Source organism: Oryx dammah, unplaced genomic scaffold (genome assembly GCF_014754425.2).
Source record: "Oryx dammah isolate SB20612 unplaced genomic scaffold, SCBI_Odam_1.1 HiC_scaffold_2, whole genome shotgun sequence".
Taxonomy (NCBI): domain Eukaryota; kingdom Metazoa; phylum Chordata; class Mammalia; order Artiodactyla; family Bovidae; genus Oryx; species Oryx dammah.
Genome location: NW_024070186.1, coordinates 18,589,864 through 18,609,732, shown reverse-complemented (window position 1 = coordinate 18,609,732; position 19,869 = coordinate 18,589,864). Strand labels below are relative to the sequence as shown.

General features: G+C 41.5%; 1 protein-coding gene across 12 annotated transcripts in view; it reads right to left on the bottom strand.

The window, feature by feature from the left end:
- The window catches only part of LOC120856970 (serine/threonine-protein kinase Nek11-like), a 277,040-nt gene that overhangs the window by 141,047 nt on the left and 116,124 nt on the right, over positions 1-19,869 (bottom strand). For 7 of the 12 annotated variants that reach the window (XM_040232502.1, XM_040232492.1, XM_040232541.1 and 4 more), the window contains 3 exons: positions 12,108-12,227; positions 9,017-9,137; positions 2,923-3,082 (listed from right to left, as the gene is read on the bottom strand). In XM_040232502.1, coding sequence (XP_040088436.1) covers positions 2,923-3,082; positions 9,017-9,137; positions 12,108-12,227 — 401 coding nt within the window. The remainder of the gene's footprint in view (positions 1-2,922; positions 3,083-9,016; positions 9,138-12,107; positions 12,228-19,869) is intronic. The other 5 variants (XM_040232523.1, XM_040232558.1, XM_040232533.1 and 2 more) reach the window with 3 other exon arrangements.

Below are 19,869 nucleotides of genomic sequence, written 5' to 3'. Positions count from 1 at the left end.
TTCTCTGAGCGCAGGGAAGGAGCTCAGAACTGGCTCAAGGAGTGGCTTGAAATTAAGGAAATTAAGTGGCAGCTGGTCAGGCTCTAGGTAGGCAGCCAAGGTGGACAACTGTGCAGCCTCTGCATCGTGAGAGCCATGCTCTGTGTAGGTCTGGGGCCCCTGAGTTCCAGGATATTCCAGCTTTGCAAGAAATGCTACTCTGAAACTCAGCTGTAAAAATAAGGTTGCTAAAAATAAGGCTAGAGTGCAATAAAGTTTCTGGCAAGAATTAATGTGCAAGAAATCATCAGTATTACACACAAGGAGTTAAATGAGGATAATTTCTTCAATGTTCCAGTCATGCTTTTTCATTTGATTATAATGGTTACTCATGACCTCAGCTAGATTAAATCCACCATAGTCAACTAAACACATATCAGAGGTAAATAATGCATCACCCTGTCCTGTTTCTCTACAACAAACTCCTCACTTCCTTCTGGAATTTCCTAATTCAACATCAAAGACTGATTAAACATTTGGTAAAGGAGCTTAAAAAATGATTGTGTGATTTTATTTTACATATACAAACCAGATAAAAAATAAATAAAAACTTCTTCTGGGTGCTTAAAGTTTGTAGTCAAATCTTCTAAAAGGCAGAGAATGGGAGAAATAATGAACCACTTCAGAGTTCATGAAAAAATTAAAATCTCCTGTCCCAAAATCTCACAATTAAGCTATGAGGTCACTAATCATCCTGCAGTTACTAACCAATCATCAAGCCAAGGGCTACATGTTCATAGTCCTTCATAGTCTCCCTTTTCAATTTAATAAAATTGAAAGAACAGAAATTAGAAAATACAAATTTACAGAAAAAAATAAGGGAAATTTTATAAGTATTTTCCAAGGCATTTGGCTAAACTAAAACTACTATGTGTATTTGGCTCTCACAGCTTATAATGGGGATTTAAATAGTGTTTCCTTACAGCATGGATAAGGTGGGCAAAGGAGTGGCCTATTTTCAGTTTGGTTGGTAACTCAACACATGGCCTGCCATAGCAGAATCTCCTGACAGAGGACAAAGCGTGAGGTACGGAGGCCACCAGCCCGGAGTCCTGGCAGCGCTGTAGTCTGAGCTAGCTTAGAAGTAACGTGAACTGGAAGCAGGAACTCTGGAGTCCTTGAGCAAATTAATTACTGTCTTTGGTTTCTCATCTGTGAAATGAATAATAGGTACCTTTCCTATCTGAAATCCGGAGACTGGGCCAAGGCCTCTCACTCCTAGACCACCTGCTCAACACCCCGTCCTGGGGCTCCCTCTTTCTAGATGGTGATGGCCCTTCAGCAACACACAGGCAGTCAGAATTGGTGCTACTTGGTGGCTGTCTGGTCCTTAGTTTTATAGTCTTGGAAAGAAAGGCCCAGGGGATAGTTTTTTGCTTCCAAATTTTACCTTTGGAAAATAACAAATGTGCTAAAGAAACACCTGCAAAGAACCTAGATGCAAATCCATCTGACACACATATCTGTCTGCCAACAACTCCCATTACCACATGGCTTCCAAAACATCCTTTCAAAAGTTGGCAGATAGTACCTGAAGACTTTCAGGTCCTGGTCTCCTCACAGCTGAAGGAGGCAGTACCAGCTCTAACAGCTCCAACAGGAAGACATCAAATGCACGCTTGGGCTGAAATGACCAGCCAATCCAAGTGCTACTACCTCCATTTTTTTTGAAAAGAGAATTCAGCTCCTGCCAAAGAGAGTTTTGGCTACAAGGATGTACCTGGAGACCTTCAACCACAAGACGTGTGAGGCTCCCATGCCCCCACCCCCATCCTAGGCCCTCTGCAGCAGGCACACTAAGGCCTAAGTCTCCTGAAGTACCTCCTGACATCCCGGCTGCCTCTGCCTGCCTTGCAGACTGGTGCTCGCCCAGGAACCTCTCTGCACTTGGACTGAAACTTGAATCATAGTCTGACATTCTCTCAAACCTTTCCAGGCTCCTTGCCCAACTCTCCTGATAACATTTTGTACTTTTAGCCCCATCTTGGCACCTGCCTCTCAGAGGTCCAAACAACGTATCATTCATTCACTCGAGGAATGTTAACTGAGTGCCTACGATGGTCCTGGGCTTCCCAGGTGGCACTAGTGGTAAAACTCGCCTGCCAATGCAGGACACATAAGAGATGTGGGTTCAGTCCCTGGGTCAGGAAGATCCCCTGGAGGAGAGCAAGACAATCCACTCCAGTATTCTTTCCTGGAGAATTCCATAGACAGAGGAGCCTGGTGGGCTACACAGTCCATGGGGTTGCCAAGAGTTGGACATGACTGAAGTGACTATGTACGCACACACACTGGTTCTGGCATTTGTCCATAGCCCTGGGGAGAAGGGTAGAGGACTGAAAGGCCACACATTCCAAGCTCTCCCTCTTGGGGTCATGAACTGCTTCCTCTCTTTGGCTTTCATAATGTGCTGAGAGCACATAACAGCCTCAGCTCATTGACTTTATTAATGGATTGCTTCATGGTTAAGGAAACTGTTGCCAGGGGCTTCCCCCACTGGGCCAGACTTTTTACTCTAAAACTCATGTTTCTTTTACCATTAGGCTATGGTTTGGCTGACAGCTCTGAGCACTTTCTTTTCTGGCTCATGAGGGCCAGGAAAACCAGTTACAGAGGGAAACTGTATTTCAGAGCATTCATAGTCCTACACAGGTTAGTGGTGATGCTGTTTAACTCATACAGAAGGGGAGGTCCCTTGTCCAGTGTGAATTTCTAGTTCATCTTCACTATGTCAAGAAGACAGAGAGGATAGACAAAGCCTCAGCTTCCTGCTCTGTATCACCTCAGCTCAGCTCTGGCAAACTGATAGAAGGTGGCTGCACACACCCAAAGCTTTCCCCAGAGGCCGCCAGGCCCACTGGACAGTCAGCCACACCAGCCCACCTGTCATCCAAGAGCAGCCTTCTGAACACTGATGCAAATTCATACCATGATCTCCAAGGTCATCTATGGTGTCCTCCACATTTGACCCAAGGGTGCAGAGATCCAGGGAAGGAATGGGCTGAGACTCAGGCAGGTTGTCTGAAGCTGGGTCATCAAATTCCTTGCAAAAAGTAATGAACAATTCATGAGAAGCTGATCAGAGGAAACAGCATTACCACAAATGAAACAATATTCTTGTTTAGAAAATGATTTGGAAACAAAAGCCTACCTAATCCTCTCCATTAAACATGATAACATTTTCAAATATTAGGAAGGCAGCTTGGAATGTGAGAAACAGCTTTGAATTAACTTGGCAGGTGACCTTGGGCAAAGCATGTAACCTCCCTTGGCCTGAGTGTCAGGGTCATGGTGAGGCAGGTGAGACGCCCAGGGCACACACGGAAGGAGGTACTGACTTGCAGCATCGGCTGCTGAGAATGAGGATCTCCTTCCATTGTGCACCCAGGCCTCATGCTCCCCACAGCCTAGCCCAGCCCTGCTCAGCTTCCTCATCTCAAGACTACAGGTGCTGGCTTCGATAATGTTCAAGCTCTCTTCCAGCTTTTATAGCTCTGTGATTTTATGAATTTCAATTCCCTAAAAGAAAGAGATCTAAGAGGTGACATAAGAGTTTATACTTAAAAATGTTAAGTTAAACTTCTCAAATATATCAACAGGCATTTCAGCTAATCACTGTGTCTGTGTGTGTGTGTGTGTGTGTGTGTGTGTGTGTATGTGTGTGTTTGCCACCAAGACCTAATGCTGAATTGACCTGTTTTCCAGGATAAATGGTTTTCATGGAGAACGAGTCCAAGAGCACCTTCTTATCAAAAGGAGAAAGTTCAAACTAATCCTAAATAAGTAAGTAAAACACAGCTGTGCTACACTGTGATGTGGCATTGGTGGAAATATTTTTAAGAAAAATAGTCCATTTTTTATACTGTATAATAATTGTTGCAGGAGGTGAAACTGGGGCTCCAAATTTCAAAGGATCGCCAATAATGCGAAAAAACAGACTATGTGAAATGTGCCTTTGTATCTATTTCAGAAATTTTTTGAAAACAAGTATTTTGAATTCTCAATTGACTTTGATTTTCTGAGGTTCTCTTTGAAGAGAACTGTTATAATAGTCTTAAAAGGAGAAGGACATGACCTGCTCTTTGATCCCCAAGACTATTTCACATTTGCAGGCCGGACCTGCCACACTCTTCACAAAAACCTTCACACCTGCATATACCCCAGGATAAAAGAAAGCCTGGGCTTAGTGCGTGCATCGTGGCATCTAGTTGTTTTAAGCTACCATCCGTTAAGAAATGGTGCCAACATGATTCCACAGTCAACTACACTTCAAGATTTCAAAGCCCAAATCCAGCAGAGCAGAAAATGCCTGCCAGAGAAAAAGGCCCCGTCAGGCAGGATCTGAAAAACAAAGCAAGCCACTCTCCTAAATGCCTCAAAGAATTTTTATAATGTTTAAGGGGTGACACAACCAGCCTGTCTCTCTCTGAACTCTGATTCTATCTCCAACTACAGCTTTTGAAATATAATGAGGTTTGCTTCAGCTCACCAGACAGAAGCAAGAGGACTGGAGAACAGAGCCCAGTGAGAGGAGGAAGAAATTCAACCACAAATGCACATCTGGGGAAAGACAGGAGTGTGTGTGCCTCTTCATTCCTTCTCTCCTTTTCAGTCATGTTTTTCTTTAGCTTCTTGCACCTGAATGATCCAATTTATTTCTCACACTATACTTCATCCTTTTCAGCTCACTGATGCCTCTCCACAAGATGTCTAGACCCTTTAGACCATCTGCAGTGTTCAGCTCTCTGTCCTTGGTTCTCTAAATATATTACACCTGCCTCACTCCTGGGCTTCCCTACTGGTTCAGTCAGTAAAGAATCTGACTGAAGTGCTGGAGACTGTGAATGTGATCAGACTGGCCTCCACTCTGCCTGGCCTCCTCTCTCCATCCTCATCCAGGGGGAACAAGAACCTTCACTCAGGCTGCCTCTCCTTTTCTTACATTCCCATTAAATGTTCTATTTTTTCTAAAGAGATAATAAGAAGGTCTGCTCATCATGGCTTTTCCAGATCCTCCTCCATCTGAAGCTGCTTTCAAGAACCCAATTTTTGTTCATTACTAATCAGTGTGATCCTGGCCCAACAGCATCAGAATCACCACGGAGTTTGTTAGAAATGCAGTATCTCAGGCCCCACTTCAGACCAGGCAAGTCAGAATCTGCATTTCAGCAAGACCAACCAGTGATTCAGGTGCATTTTGAAGTTTGAGAAGCGCTGCTAGAAGCCATAAGAATTGGAAATAGCGCCAGGTGACTGTGGAGCTGAGTGGCCAAAGATGGTTCTCCTGAAGAGGAGGTGACATTTGAAAGAGGGAGAGTGGGATGGAACCAACAGGCCAGAGAGAAGCAGCTGATTGGCACAAAGGAAGGAGAGAGACCTGGGGTGCTGAGAGACACCATGCACTGGGTGCAATCAGCACTTCCTGTCCTCAATATGCAGCTGAGGAAAGCTGCTTCTGAAAAGCTCAGGACCAAAGACGTTGTTGAACTGAACCCTAACAACCAAAGAATGAACCACCACCATCTCTGACAAAGATAGCCGCAGGCATCTCCCTCCTGCCTCTGCTCCTTGCTGATGGATGGGGATGGACTTGGGAGAAACTAGGCAGACACTATGGAGGTTATGAGTTGGGAGTCCATAAAATCTGTGAAATCCTCATGTTCCTCATCTGAACTGAGCCAAGATCTGGAATCCCATGTTCTGCAGGATAATATAGAGTTAATAAAATCCTAAGTGACTTTACAATCCCCCAAGGGCCCTGATTTTTATAGGATGAACAGGACTTCATATAGTGCAGTTGCTTCACACTGACAATAATCATATCAGAAATTAAAAACAACACCAAAATGGCGATTTTGAAGGCCCATGAAGAAAAGTAAAGAAGATGTTATCAGATACTAAAATGTAAGATTATACTTGCAACTATGTTTTATTTACCATATGCTAACTTCAATATGCACTCAATATGCCAGCAAATTTGGAAAACTCAGCAGTGGCCACAGGACTAGAAAAGGTCAGTTTTCATTCCAATCCCAAAGAAAGGCAATGCCAAAGAATGTTCAAACTACCGCACAATTGCACGCATCTCACACGCTAGTAAAGTAATGCTCAAAATTCTCCAAGCCAGGCTTCAACAATACCTGAACTGTGAACTTCCTGATGTTCAAGCTGGTTTTAGAAAAGGCAGAGGAACCAGAGATCAAATTGTCAACATCCGCTGGGTCGTTGAAAAAGCAAGAAAGTTCCAGAAAAAACATCTATTTCTGCTTTATTGACTATGCCAAAGCCTTTGACTATGTGGATCACAATAAACTGCGGAAAATTCTGAAAGAGATGGGAATACCAGACCACCTGACCTGCCTCTTGAGAAATCTGTATGCAGGTCAGGAAGCAACAGTTAGAAATGGACATGGAACAACAGACTGGTTCCAAATAGGAAAAGGAGTCCATCAAGGCTGTATACTGTCACCCTGCTTATTTAACTGATATGCAGAGTACATCATGAGAAACGCTGGACTGGAAGAAACACAAGCTGGAATCAAGATTGCCAGGAGAAATGTCAATAACCTCAGATATGAAGATGGCACCACCCTTATGGCAGAAAGTGAAGAGGAACTAAAAAGCCTCTTGATGAAAGTGAAAGAGGAGAGTGAAAAAGTTGGCTTAAAGCTCAACATTCAGAAAACTAAGATCATGGCATCCAGTCCCATCACTTCATGGGAAATAGATGGGGAAACAGTGGAAACAGTGTCAGACTTTATTTTGGGGGGCTCCAAAATCACTGCAGATGGTGACTGCAGCCATGAAATTAAAAGACGCTTACTCTGTGGAAGGAAAGTTATGACCAACCTAGATAGTATATTCAAAAGCAGAGACATTACTTTGCCAACTAAGGTCCGTCTAGTCAAGGCTATGGTTTTTCCTGTGGTCATGTATGGATGTCAGAGGTGGACTGTGAAGAAGGCTGAGTGACGAAGAATTGATGCTTTTGAACTGTGGTATTGGAGAAGACTCTTGAGAGTCCCTTGGATTGCAAGGAGATCCAACCAGTCCATTCTGAAGGAGATCAGCCCTGGGATATCTTTGGAAGGAATGATGCTGAAGCTGAAACTCCAGTACTTTGGCCACTTCATGTGAAGAGTTGACTTATTGGAAAAGACTCTGATGCTGGGAGGGATTGGGGGCAGAAGGAGAAGGGGACGACAGAGGATGAGATGGCTGGATGGCATCACTGACTCAATGGATGTGAGTCTGAGTGAACTCTGGGAGTTGGTGATGGACAGGGAGGCCTGGCGTGCTGTGATTCATGGGGTCGCAAAGAGTTGGACATGACTGAGTGACTGAACTGAACTGAACTTCCATATGGGCTTCCCTGGTGGCTCAGAGGTTAAAGCATCTGCCTGCAAGGCAGGAGACCCGGGTTCAATCCCTGGGTCAGGAAGATCCCCTGGAGAATGAAATGGCAACCCACTCCACTATTCTTGCCTGGAGAATCCCATGGACATAGGAGCCTGGTAGGTTAGTCCACAAGGTCACTAAGAGTAGAATATGACTGAGCGAGTTCACTTTCACTTTTCACTTTCATGCATTGGAGAAGGAAATGGCAACCCACTCCAGTGTTCTTGCCTGGAGAATCCCAGGGACGGGGGAGCCTGGTGGGCTGCCATCTATGGGGTCACACAGAGTCGGACAGAACTGAAGTGACTTAGCAGCAGCAGCAGGCTTTATAATACAAAATATTACCACGTCTGTACTTCTCAATTTCCAGTCTCTGGGGGTAAAATCCCTTAGAATCAGGGGACTCAGCATTCCAGAAAAAAAAAGAAAAAAACAACCCTCCCAACCCCTACATCTCTGAGGCCAGCTTCCCTGAGAATGGGGGTTGGGATAGAGCAGCGCCAGAGCGCCCACGTTGTCTGCTGAAGGGTCAATTGATAGAGACTCCTAAGGTCAGATACAGCTGGGCCCCCATCTGCTCTAGCTTTGGGTTTTCAGAACTCGAGAGTACTCACAAACACTAAGTCATCAAGAAAGGTGACTCCTCAGTCAGAGAGCAGCAGAAAACAATGTTCTCAGCCTCTGCTTTGTCTGCAAGTGAGCCCTGGTAGGCACTCCTGCATGCCCCAGATTCAGAGCCCTCTGCTGACTGAGCTACAGTAGTAGAAAGGGTGTCTGCAGGCCTAGGGATCACCCCCACAACTTCAGGGGGCCTGGCCCTTCCTGCTAAAGGAAAGACTCTCCCTCAGATGCAGGAATTGACAATGAACAAATAACGAGAATTTGAAACAGTAAACTTCTCCCAGAAAATGACTCCTTCCCAAGTTGCTTTTACCAAAAGAGCCGCAAGGCTGGTGTTGATGTCCATTATCCAAATACAACCCTGAAGAAAAACTACGTTAAGTATGAAAGCCCACATCAAGGTCAATGAAGATATTTTTAACCATTAGGGAATGGTATTTGCTATTCAGGTGCTTGGGATGCAGAGGACGTGAATTTGGGATGCATTTCACCTAAGTCTGCAACCTTATTTATTATTGGATATCTAGGGTAATTTGCCAAAGGAGCTAAACACAATGTATGATGATAAGGATGGGAGACAGAAAATAAAGAGGGAAAGAACAAAAAATAAGACAAAAAGAACAATGGACTAGAGAGGTAAAGCATGGCTGAAATTCAAAATTAGATAGACACGTATCTGCTCTGCAAAGTCATACCTTTAACTCAGTCCTGATGAAGTCACCCTTAAACAGCAGGCACTTGGTACAGCTGCTCTGAAATAGTGTTGTCCCCAATTTTTGGTCTACAGTTAGCACTCTAAACAAACCTCAGTACATCCTGGAATTGGGCAAAGTTGGTCTGGATGTTTTTTTTTCCCTACCTTGTCCCTTTCCCTACCCAATGAATCAGGCCCTATGAATCTGAAGAATCTGAGGCAAGAAAAGGTCTTTTGTAAAATTTAAAACAGAAGCGCACTCACGTGGAGCACATCCACAGTCTGCCGCTGGAAGTTCCGAGACCTCAGTTCCTGCATTCGTTTGTTGTTTTCTTCATATTTTTCTTCCACAAACTTTCTGCATAAAGTGAACATAGGCAAAGACCTGCAATTTGCTAAGATGATATCTGTTTCATAAGTAAATGTGATCCCTGTTTCAACAGGCAGACCAGGGTGTTGGGCAGCCAGCCTGTGGTCTCTCTCTCAATGGATGAGTGTGGCACAGCCTCTTTAAAGTATGCAGGATGCCAGCTCCTTGTTCCCCCAGGACTCAGTGTAGGAGGGCAGTGCCATCCCTGTGTGCTCTGGCCTGTGCTGACAGGGGTATGTCTCAGATGCCCGATTGAGAGCACAACACATACCAATAATAGGTAACAAAGTCACAGACACAGAAAATAGACCCACATTTCAAAGAATTTACGGAAAAGAATATGAGAGCCACTGTGAAGAGGAATTTTTCTTGGACATTTCCAGTTTCCTCTACAACAGGAATTGAATTTACTAGACCTGTTGTTAAATTGGAGGAAAGATTTGAGTTCTTGTGATTACTTGTGCCCTAATTTATACTTAGATTTCTTGAAAAAATCACCGAACACCCCTGACGTCAAATTTTCTTATCTTTAAAGTGGGTGGGTACATTATAACCCTCATGACAATGAAGTCATTTTCTAGCTAACACCCATCCTTTCTTGAATCCTAGAAACAATAATCAAAACAACTCCAATGTAATTCATTCATAAAATCAAGAACAAAGTTTATTTAACAAACTATTGCCTTTAATAACAAAAATATTAAATGCCACAAGGAAGATCAATGACCTTTTTGCATATTAAAGAAGCTTTAACCTGGGAAATAATTCATAATGTGCAAGTTATTAAATTGCTTTTGTAATCTGTTACTGTCAGGCACTTAATTTTCCTTTCACCCTCAACCAATGACACAAACCATGGTACCCTGGAAATATCCGCATTCCTGAGGTGTTAGATTTGGGGCTATGAGTTGATACAACTGTTCAAACAATATTCATGAATACATTTTCTCAACCAATCCACACTTAGTGGTATACTAGATTGTACATATCTTCCAGCTGAACACTGAATAATATTACATTGGTACCTTGAAAGGGCATTGTTGGAACATTTACACCATAGAATCAGCAAACAAATTATTAATAGTAGCTACTCCTCTGGCCCCCACAGGCCCAGAAGCTTCATCAGCACACTACTGCCCATGAAGCACTGTGACAGAAATCTTTCCCCATATTTATTAAAGAAAACATTTGATAAGAGGAAGTAGTCTCTCAGGTTCTTACATGGTTCATCATGATAGACCCTTTAAGTACAAGAACACCTTGAATCATTTTTCACATACAATGTTGTGGCTATTGTTCTGTTAGTAAGTCATGTCCGACTCTTTCCGGACTGAAGTATGCTAGGCTCTCTTGTCCTTCACTGTCTCCCAGAATTTGCTCAGATTCACGTCTGCTGAGTCAGTGATGTGATCTAACCATCCCATCCTCTGCTGCCATCTTTTCTTTCTGCCTTCAATCTTTCCCAGCATCAGAGTTAGCTTTTTGCCTCAGGTGGCCAAAGTATTGGAGCTTCAACTTTAGCATAAGTCTTTCCAGTGAATATTCAGGATTGATTTCCCTTAGGATTGACAAGTTTGGTCTCCTTGCAGTCAAAGGGACTCTCAAGAGTCTTCTCCAGCACCACAATGCAAAAGCCTCAGTTCTTCAGTGCTCAGCCTTCATTATGGTCCAACTCTCACATCCATACATGATTACTAGAAAAACCATTGCTTTGACTATATGGACCTTTGGCAACAAACTGATGTCTCTGCTTTTTAATATTCTAAGTTTGTTATAGCTTTCCTTCCAAGGAACAAACTTCTTTGAATTTCATGGCTGCAGTCACCATCTGCAGTGATTTTGAAACTCAAGAAAACAAAATCTGTCACTGCTTCCACTTTTTCCCATCTATTTGCCATGAAGTGATTGGACCAGATGCCATGATATTGTTTCTTTAATGTTGAGTTTTAAGTCAGCTTTTTCACTCTCCTCTTTTCCCCTCATTAAGAGGTCAGATATTAACAAGGTCATAAAATGGACAGATTTTATTTTTAGGCCTTTTTGTTTTTCTAGTTCTTTGCTGGGGCTTCTAAGCTACCAAAAAAAAAAAAAAAGGCAGAGGAAGAAAGAACAAAAATCAGTCAGTTGGGTCATTTACCAGCTGAAAAATCAGTCTTTGAGAAATTGGGAGTCTGGGGTTCTTGGGAAGCACCCTTTCAGGTGTAAACTCTGAACACTAGTGATCTCATACAAGCAGCACTGCCCCCAGACTGTGAAGGACTTCACTTCACAGAACAGAGCTGCTTTCAGTCTTCTCTCTCAGTTCAGTCGCTCAGTCGTGTCCGACTTTTTGCAACCCCATGGTCTGCAGCACGCCAGGCTTCCCTGTCCATCACCAACTCCCGGAGCCTCCTCAAACTCATGTCCATTGAGTTGGTGATGCCATCCAACCATCTCATCCTCTGTCATCCCCTTCTCCTCCTGCCTTCAATCTTTCCCAGCATCAGGGTCTTTTCCAAGGAGTAAGTTCTTTGCATCAGGTGGCCAAAGTATTGGAGCTTCAGCATCAATCTTCAGTCTTGTCTCTACAGACAACAATTTCCTGCAGGCACATTCTTCTCCCTAAAGAGCAGCCAGGACTCCAGGCAGAGGGGGTTTAGCAAACACCTGGGGAGTGTGGACAGAATAGTGAAGCCACCTTATCATCCCTCACAGGGCTATGTAAAAAAGGTATGGGCAAAAAGGAGGCTTTGTCTGGAGGTTGTCTCTGTATTTTCATTCCTAATAACCTCCCTGATAGTCAATCATTCTTTTCACATAAGACTGAAAGCTTGATATTAATAGTGTCTGATATCTAATCACCATATTTTGAGCGAATGAGTGAAAGAAAAAATTGATAAATATATAAGAATGTACATTTTAATTTTCTCTTGTGGTTTCTGCTTTTCTTTAGTACATTCTTTTAGAGCCCTGAGAGGCAGGCTTCACTAAGGGAAGGTCACTTACTTCAGCTTCCTGGCCTCCTCATCAGCTGCCTGGACCTTCCTCACCCGCATCCTCTCTCTTGGTGTCATCTTCTGCACCTCAGACAGTGCCCGCAGGGTCTGCAGGTGAATCTTTTTTTGCCTATAAGAATAAAGATTCCCACATGCAACCCATCCCAAACATGCTCAGAAAAATTAAACAAGTATTTTACAGAAGTATCATTACACTACTGAGAAGGGAAAAAGATCTCAAGACTTGCCAAGCAAAAACTAATAAACTCTGGGTAGGCAATTAGCCAAGCAGTACTGTGGTTAATTGGCAATATTTTTTAAAATTAGATTTCTGTTTAAAAGCAAATTTTGTACTTTGCAAATTTCTGCTCATTTCACTGACTATGACTGATTTTCATAGTGTAAGATAAATTAGGATCTTGACTATTAAGGAGTAAATAACGATGTGGATAGGACATAAATTGAGAATTAGACAGGGCTGGAATCCCATCTCTCCCATTCATTAGCTCTGCATCCTTGAGCAAGTTACTGAACCTTTCTGAACCTCAGTTTTCTCATCTATAAAGTGAAGTTAAGTTGCTCAGTTGTGTCTGACTCTGCAACCTCATGAACTGTAACCCGCCAGGCTCCTCCATCCATGGGATTTTCCAGGCAAGAGTACTGGAGTGGGTTGCCATTTCCTTCTCCAGAGGATCTTCCCAACCCAGGGATCAAACCTGGATCTCCTGCATTGTAGGCAGATGCTTTACTATCTGAGCCACCAATGGACTATCACGAGTATTACATGAGATAGTGTATATAGAGTGCCTGACACATAAAAGTATCCCAAAATGGTGCTATTATAATGTGCATGCTCAGTTGCATTCAACTCTTTGCAACCCCATGGACTGTAGCCTGCCAGGCTCCTCTGTCCATGCAAATTTCCAGGCAAAAATACTGGAGTGGGTTGCTCTTTCCTCCTCCAGGAGATCTTCCTGACCCAGGGATTGCACCTGTGTTTCCTGAAGCTTCTTCATTGTCAGGCAGATTCTTTACCACTGAGCCACCTGGGAAGCCCCAGTACTATAACAGCTAAATGTTATTGAATATGCCCTGTCTTCTAGGCTTCCCACAGTAGATATTTTTTTAATATTTTACTTATTTTTTAATTGGAAGAAAATTGCTTTACAATGTTGTGTTGGTTTCTGCCATACAGCATTGCAAATCAGTCATAATTTTATATATATATATATATATATCTCCTCCCTCATAAGCCTCCCTCCCCTCCCCCAATCCCACCCCTCTACATAATCAAAGAGTGATAGACTGGGCATCACACGTTATATAGTGGCAGCTTCCCACTAGCTCTTCATTTTACACATGATAGTGTTGTGTATATGTCAGTGCGACCTTCTCAATTCGTCCCACTCTCTCTTTCCCTTGCTGTGTCCACAACTCCATTCGCTCCGTTTGTGTCTCCTCTCCTTCCCTGCAAATACATTCATCAATACAATTTTTCCAGATTCCATATATATGTGTTAATATACAATATTTGTTTTTCTCTTTCTGACTTACTTCACTCTATATAACAAGTTCTAGGTTCATCCACCTCACTAGAATGGACTCAAATTCCTTCTTTTGATGGCTGAGTAATATATATATATGTACCACGTCTTTATCCATTCATCCATCAGTAGACTTGCTTCCATGTCCTGGCTATTGTAAATAGTGCTGCAATGAACATTGTGGTACACATATCTTTTTGAATTGCGGTTTTCTCAGGGTATATGCTCAGTAGTGGGATTGCAGCATCGTATGGTAGATTTATTCCTTTTTTTTTTTCATTATTTTAAAGAACCTTCATACTGTTCTCCATAACGGCTGTAGCAGTTTACATTCCTTCCAACAGTGTAAGAGGGTTCCCTTTTCTCCACAAACTCCCCAGCATTTGTTGTTGGTAGATTTTTTGGTGATGGCCATTCTGGTTGGTGTGAGGTAATACTTCATTGTGATTTTGATTTGCATTTCTCTAATAATGAGTGATGTTGAGCATCTTTTCATGTGTTTATTGGCCATCTTTTTTTTTTTTTTTTTTTTACTTTATTTTACTTTACAATACTGTATTGGTTTTGCCATACATCAACATGAATCTGCCACGGGTGTACACGTGTTCCCAATCCTGAACCCCCCTCCCACCTCCCTCCCCATACCATCTCTCTGAGTCATCCCAGTGCACCAGCGCCAAGATTCCTTTAAAAACTGGAAATAGAACTGCCTTATGACCTAGCAATCCCACTGCTGGGCATACACACCAAGGAAACCAGAATTGAAAGAGACACGTGTACCCCAGTGATCATCGCAGCACTGTTTGTAATAGCCAGGACATGGAAGCAACCTAGATGTCCATCAGCAGATGAATGGATAAGAAAGCTGTGGTACATGTTGGCCATCCTTATGTCTTCTTTGGAAACAATCTGTTTAGGTCTTCTACTCATTTTTTTATTGCGTTGTTTTTCTGATTTTGAGCTATATGAACTACTTATATATTTTGGAAATTAATTCTTTGTCAGCTGTTTCATTTGCAATTACTTTCTCCCCTTCTGAGGGTTGTCTTTTCATCTTGTTTATTGTTTCCTTTGCTATGCAAAAGCTGTTAAGTTTAATTGGGTTCCACTTGCTTATTTTTATTTTCATTACTCAAGGAGGGGACTGAGAGATCTTGCTGCAATTTATGTCAAAGAGTATTTCAACACCATGGTTTCTTCTAAGAGCCTATGTTTCTTCTAAGAGCCTATGTTTTCTAATACTCTATGCTTCTTTTAAGAGCCTATGTTTTCTTCTAAGAGCTTTATAGTTTCTGGGCTTACATTTAAGTCTTTAATCCATTTTGAGTTTATTTTTATGTATGGTGTTAGAAAGTATTCTAATTTATGTGTAGCTATCCAGTTTTCCCAACACCGTTTTTTGAAGAGGCTGTCTTTTCTCCATTGTATGTTCTTGCCTTCTTTGTCAAGGATAACGTGTCTGTATGTGTGAGGGTTTATCTCTGCAATTTCTATCTTGTTCCATTGTTTTTTATTTCTGTTTTTGTGCCAGTACCATACTGTACTGATGACTGTGGCTTTGAAGTACAGTCTGAAGTCAGGAAGGTTGACTCCTCCAGCTCCATTTTTCTTTCTCAAGAATTGCTTTGGCTATTGGGAGTCTTTTCTGTTCCCATACAAACTATAACATTTTTTCTTCTAGATCTGTGGAAAATGACCTTGGTAATTTGATAGAAACTGCATTGAATCTGTAGATGGCTTTGAGTACTCTAGTTGTTTTCACAATATTCATTCTTCCAATCCAAGAACATAGTATCCCTCTCCATTGCATCATCACTGACTTTGCTCATCAGTGTCTTACAGTTTTCTGCAAACAGGTCTTTTGTCTCTATAGGTAGGCTTATTCCTAGGCATTTTATCTGAATGCAAGTGATTTCTTTGTATTAATTTTGTACCCCACAACTTTACTAAATTCACTGACTAGCTCTAGTAATTTTCTGGTGGCATCTTTAGGATTTTCTATGTACAGCATCATGTCATGTGCAAACAGTGAGTTTTCTTTTCCAATCTGGATTTCTTTTTTTTCTTTTTCTTCTCTGATTGCTGTGGCTAGGACTTCCAAAACTATATTGAATAACAGTGAGGAGCATGGGCATTCATGTCTTTTTCCTGATCTAAAGGAAATGCTTTCAATTTTTCACCATTGAGAGTAACGTTTGGTGTGGGTTTGATGTATACGGCCCTTATTATGCTGAGGTAAGTTCCTTCTATGCCAATTTTCTGGAGAGTTGTTTTTTTTTTTTTCTTTTATCATTAAGGTGTGTTGAATTTTGTCTAAAGCTTTCTCTGCATCTATTGAGATGATCATATGGTTTTTATCTTTCAATTTGTTAATATGGTGTATCACATTGATTGATTTGTGTGTATTGAATCCTTGCATCTCTGAGATAAAACCCACTTGATCATGGTGTATGAATACTTTTAAAGTGTTGTTGGATTCTGTTTGCTAGAACTTGGTTGAGGATTTTGCATCTGTGTTCATCAGAGATTTTGGCCAGTGATTTCCTTTTTTGTGTGACATCTATGCCTGATTTTGGTATCAGGGTGATGGTGGCCTTGTAGAAGGAGTTTGGGAGTTTTCCTCCCTCTGCAATTTTTTGAAAGAGTTTGAGCAGGATATGTGTTAGCTCTTCTCTAGCCATTTGATAAAATTTGCCTTCAAGCCATCTGGCCCAAGAATTTTGTTTGTTAGAATATTTTTAAGTCAGAGTTTCGATTTCAGTGCTTATGATTGGTCTGTTCACATTTTCTGTTTCTTCCTGGTTCAGTCTTGGAAGGTTATACTTCTCTCGGAATTTGTCCATTTCTTCCAGGATGTCCATTTTATTGGCATATAGTTGCTCATAGTAGGCTCTTAGGATCTTTTGTGTTTCTGTGTTTTCCATTGTAAACTCTTTTTTCATTTCTCATTTTATTGATTTGAGTCTTCTCCCTTTTTTACTGGTGAGTCTGGCTAATGGTCTGTCAATTTTGTTTACCTTTGGAATGAACCAGCTTTTAATTTTATTGATCTTTGCTATTATTTTCTTCATTTCTTTTTCATTTATTTCTGCTCTTGTTGTTGTTGTTCACTCAGTCATGTCTGACTCTTTGTGACCCCATGGACTGCAGCATGCCAGGATTCCCTATCCTTCACTGTTTCCCAGAGTTTGCTCAAACTCATGTTCATTGAGTCCAAGATGCCCCCTTCTCCTCCTGCCCTCTGTCTTTCCCTGCCCTTAATATATCTGCTCTGATCTTTATGACTTCTTTCCCTCTAGTAAATTTGGGGTTTTTTTGTTCTTCTTTTTCTTGTTGCTTTAGGTGTAAGGCCAGGTTGTTTATTTGATGTTTTTCTTGTTTTCTGATGTAGGCTTGTATTGCTACAAACCTCCCTCTTAGCACTGCTTTTATTGCATTCCATAAGTTTTGAGTTGTTCTGTTCTTATTGTCATTTTTTTCTAGCTATTGTTTAAATTTCCTCTTTGATTTCTTCAGTGACTTCTTGGTTATATAGAAGTGTACTTTTTAGCCTCCATGTGTTTTTGTTTTTTACATTCCCCCCACCCCGCCCCTGTAATTGATATGTAATCTTATTGTGGTTAGAAAAAAATGCCTGATATAGTATTAGTTTTCTTAAATTTACCAAGGCTAGATTTGTGACCCAAGAAATAATTTACCCCAGAGAATATTCCAGATAAAAAAACCGCTACTGCTTTTGAATGGAATGTCCTATAAGATATCAGTTAGGTCTACTGTGTCATTTAAGGCTTGTGTTTCCTTATTAATTTCTGTTTTGATAATCTTTCCATTGGTGTTAGTGGAGTGTTAAAGTCTCCCACTATTATTGTGTTACTTATTATTTCCTCTTATAATTGCTACCATTTGCTTTATGTATTGACGTGCTCCTATGTTGGGTACATATATATTTATAATTGTTATAATTTCTTTTTGGATTGATCTCTTGATCCCTTCACTATTATGTAGGGTCCTTCTTTGTGTCTTCTTTGTCTCTTTCTTTTGATTTCCATTTGCATGGAATACCTTTTTCCAGCCCCTCACTTTCAGTATGTATGTGTCCCTAGGTTTGAAATTGGTGACAGCATATATAGGGGTCTTGTTTTTGTAGCCATTCAGCCAGTCTGTGTCATTTGGTTGGAGCATTTAATCCATTTACAATGTAAATGAATTAATTATTGATATATATGATCCTATTACCATTTATTTTATTGTTTTCAGGGTTTTTTTTGTTTTTTGTTTTTTGTTTTTTTTTCCCTTGGTAGGTCTTTTCTTTCTCTTGTGTTTCCTGACAAGAGAATTTCCTTTAGCATTAGTTGTAAAGCTGGTTTGGTGGTGCTGAATTCTCATAACTTTTGCTCATCTGTAAAGCTTTTGATTTCTCCATCAAATCTAAATGAGACTCTTGCTATGTAGAGATATATTGGTTGTGGGTTTTTTCCTTTCATCATTTTAAGTATATCCTGCCACTCCCTTCTGGCCTGTAGAGTTTCTGCTTAAAGATCAGCTGTTATCCTTAAGGGGATTCCCTTGTATGTCATTTGTTGCTTTTCTCTTGCTGTTTTTAATATTTCTTTGTGTTTAATTTTTGTTAGTTTGATTAATATGGGCCTTGGCATGTTTCTCTTTGGGCTTATCCTATATGGGACTCTCTGAGCTTCTTGTACTTGGGTGGCTATTTCCTTTCCCATGTTAGGGAAATTTTCAACTATGGTCTCCTCAAATTTTTTCTCATATCCTTCTTTAATCTTCCTCTTCTGGGACCCCTTAATTCGAATGTTGGTACACTTAATGTTTTCCCAGAGGTCTTTGAGACTGTCCTCATTTCTTTTCATTCTTTTTTCTTTATTCTACTCTGCCTCAGTTATTTCCACCATTCTTTCAGTTCACCATTCTTTCAGTTCGGAGCCTGTGCAGTCTGGCACTGCCAAGGAACCCATGAACTGGGGCCAATTCCCCTGGAAGAACGCATGACCTGCCTCAGGCTGTAGCAAATGCCCGCAGGCCTCTGCCACTACAGGCACTCCCCACACATCCCAGCTGTGTCTGCTGTACCTCTCCTATTCCCCAGCCTGACTGAGCAAGGGAGCCCCGAGCTTTCTTTCTCCTTTGTTTTTTATCGGTCCTCATGTCTTCTTAGTCCGTGCCTCCATTTTAGTTCTGGGATTTGGGATCACCTTTACTGCCGTTGCTCTGAGTCCTTTTCTGGGCAGACAGCCTATTTCCTCTTCATTTGTTTGGCTTTTTTCATTTTTAGCATCCTCCCTCATCTGCCGCATATTTCTCTTTTAATTTTGTTTAATTCACAGTGTTTGGCGTCTTCTTTCCTCGGCCTGCACGGTTGTCGTTCCCGTTACTTCCGCCTCCACTGGGTGGGGGCAGACCAGTGCCTTGTGAAGGTCTCCTGTTGGGTGGGGGGGTGGGGGGGGCTGGAGCCTGTGTTCTGGTAGGCAGAGCTGGATCCTGTCTCTCTGAAGGGCAATTCCATGTCCAGTGGCATGTTTTGGGGAGTCTGTGAGCTCAGTATGCCTTTGGGCAGCCTGTCTGTGAACAAGTAGTGTTGTGCTCTTGTTTTGCTAGTTGTTTGGTGTGATTGTCTGGCATTTGGAGCTTGCTGGTCTTCATATGGGGTCAGGTCTTAGCATTGAGATGGACACCTTTGGGAGAGCTCTTGTTGATTAATATTCCATGTGGTCAGGAGTTGGCTGCTGTCCGATGTTCTGGACTCAGTCTTCCACCTTGGAAATTCAGGCTCAAACCCTGGCTGGAGCACGAAGGCTCCACAAGCCACATAGCACAGAAGAGAAAAAGAAAGAAATAGAATAAATATCAAGCAAACATACAAACAAACAAAAAGAATGGATGGACAAAAACTCATGACAAATGATAAAAGCAACACTAAACATACAGGAACACACAATGAAACTCACACAAAGAAAAAAGAAGAAAGAATAAAAAGAGGAACCAACAAAGAAGAGGCAATCAAACCAATAAGCAAACATACAAATGAAAACAAACACTAAAAACTAGAGTAGCAAAAATACAAAACCAAAAACACAGGGGACAATACAATATAATGAAAAACTACTGTAGAAAAAGGGAAAATACAATAAAATAATTTTTTAAAGCATTAAAAAAGGAAAAGTAAGTAAAAAAAATTAAAGAACTAATAAAAAAAAGAACAACAACAGA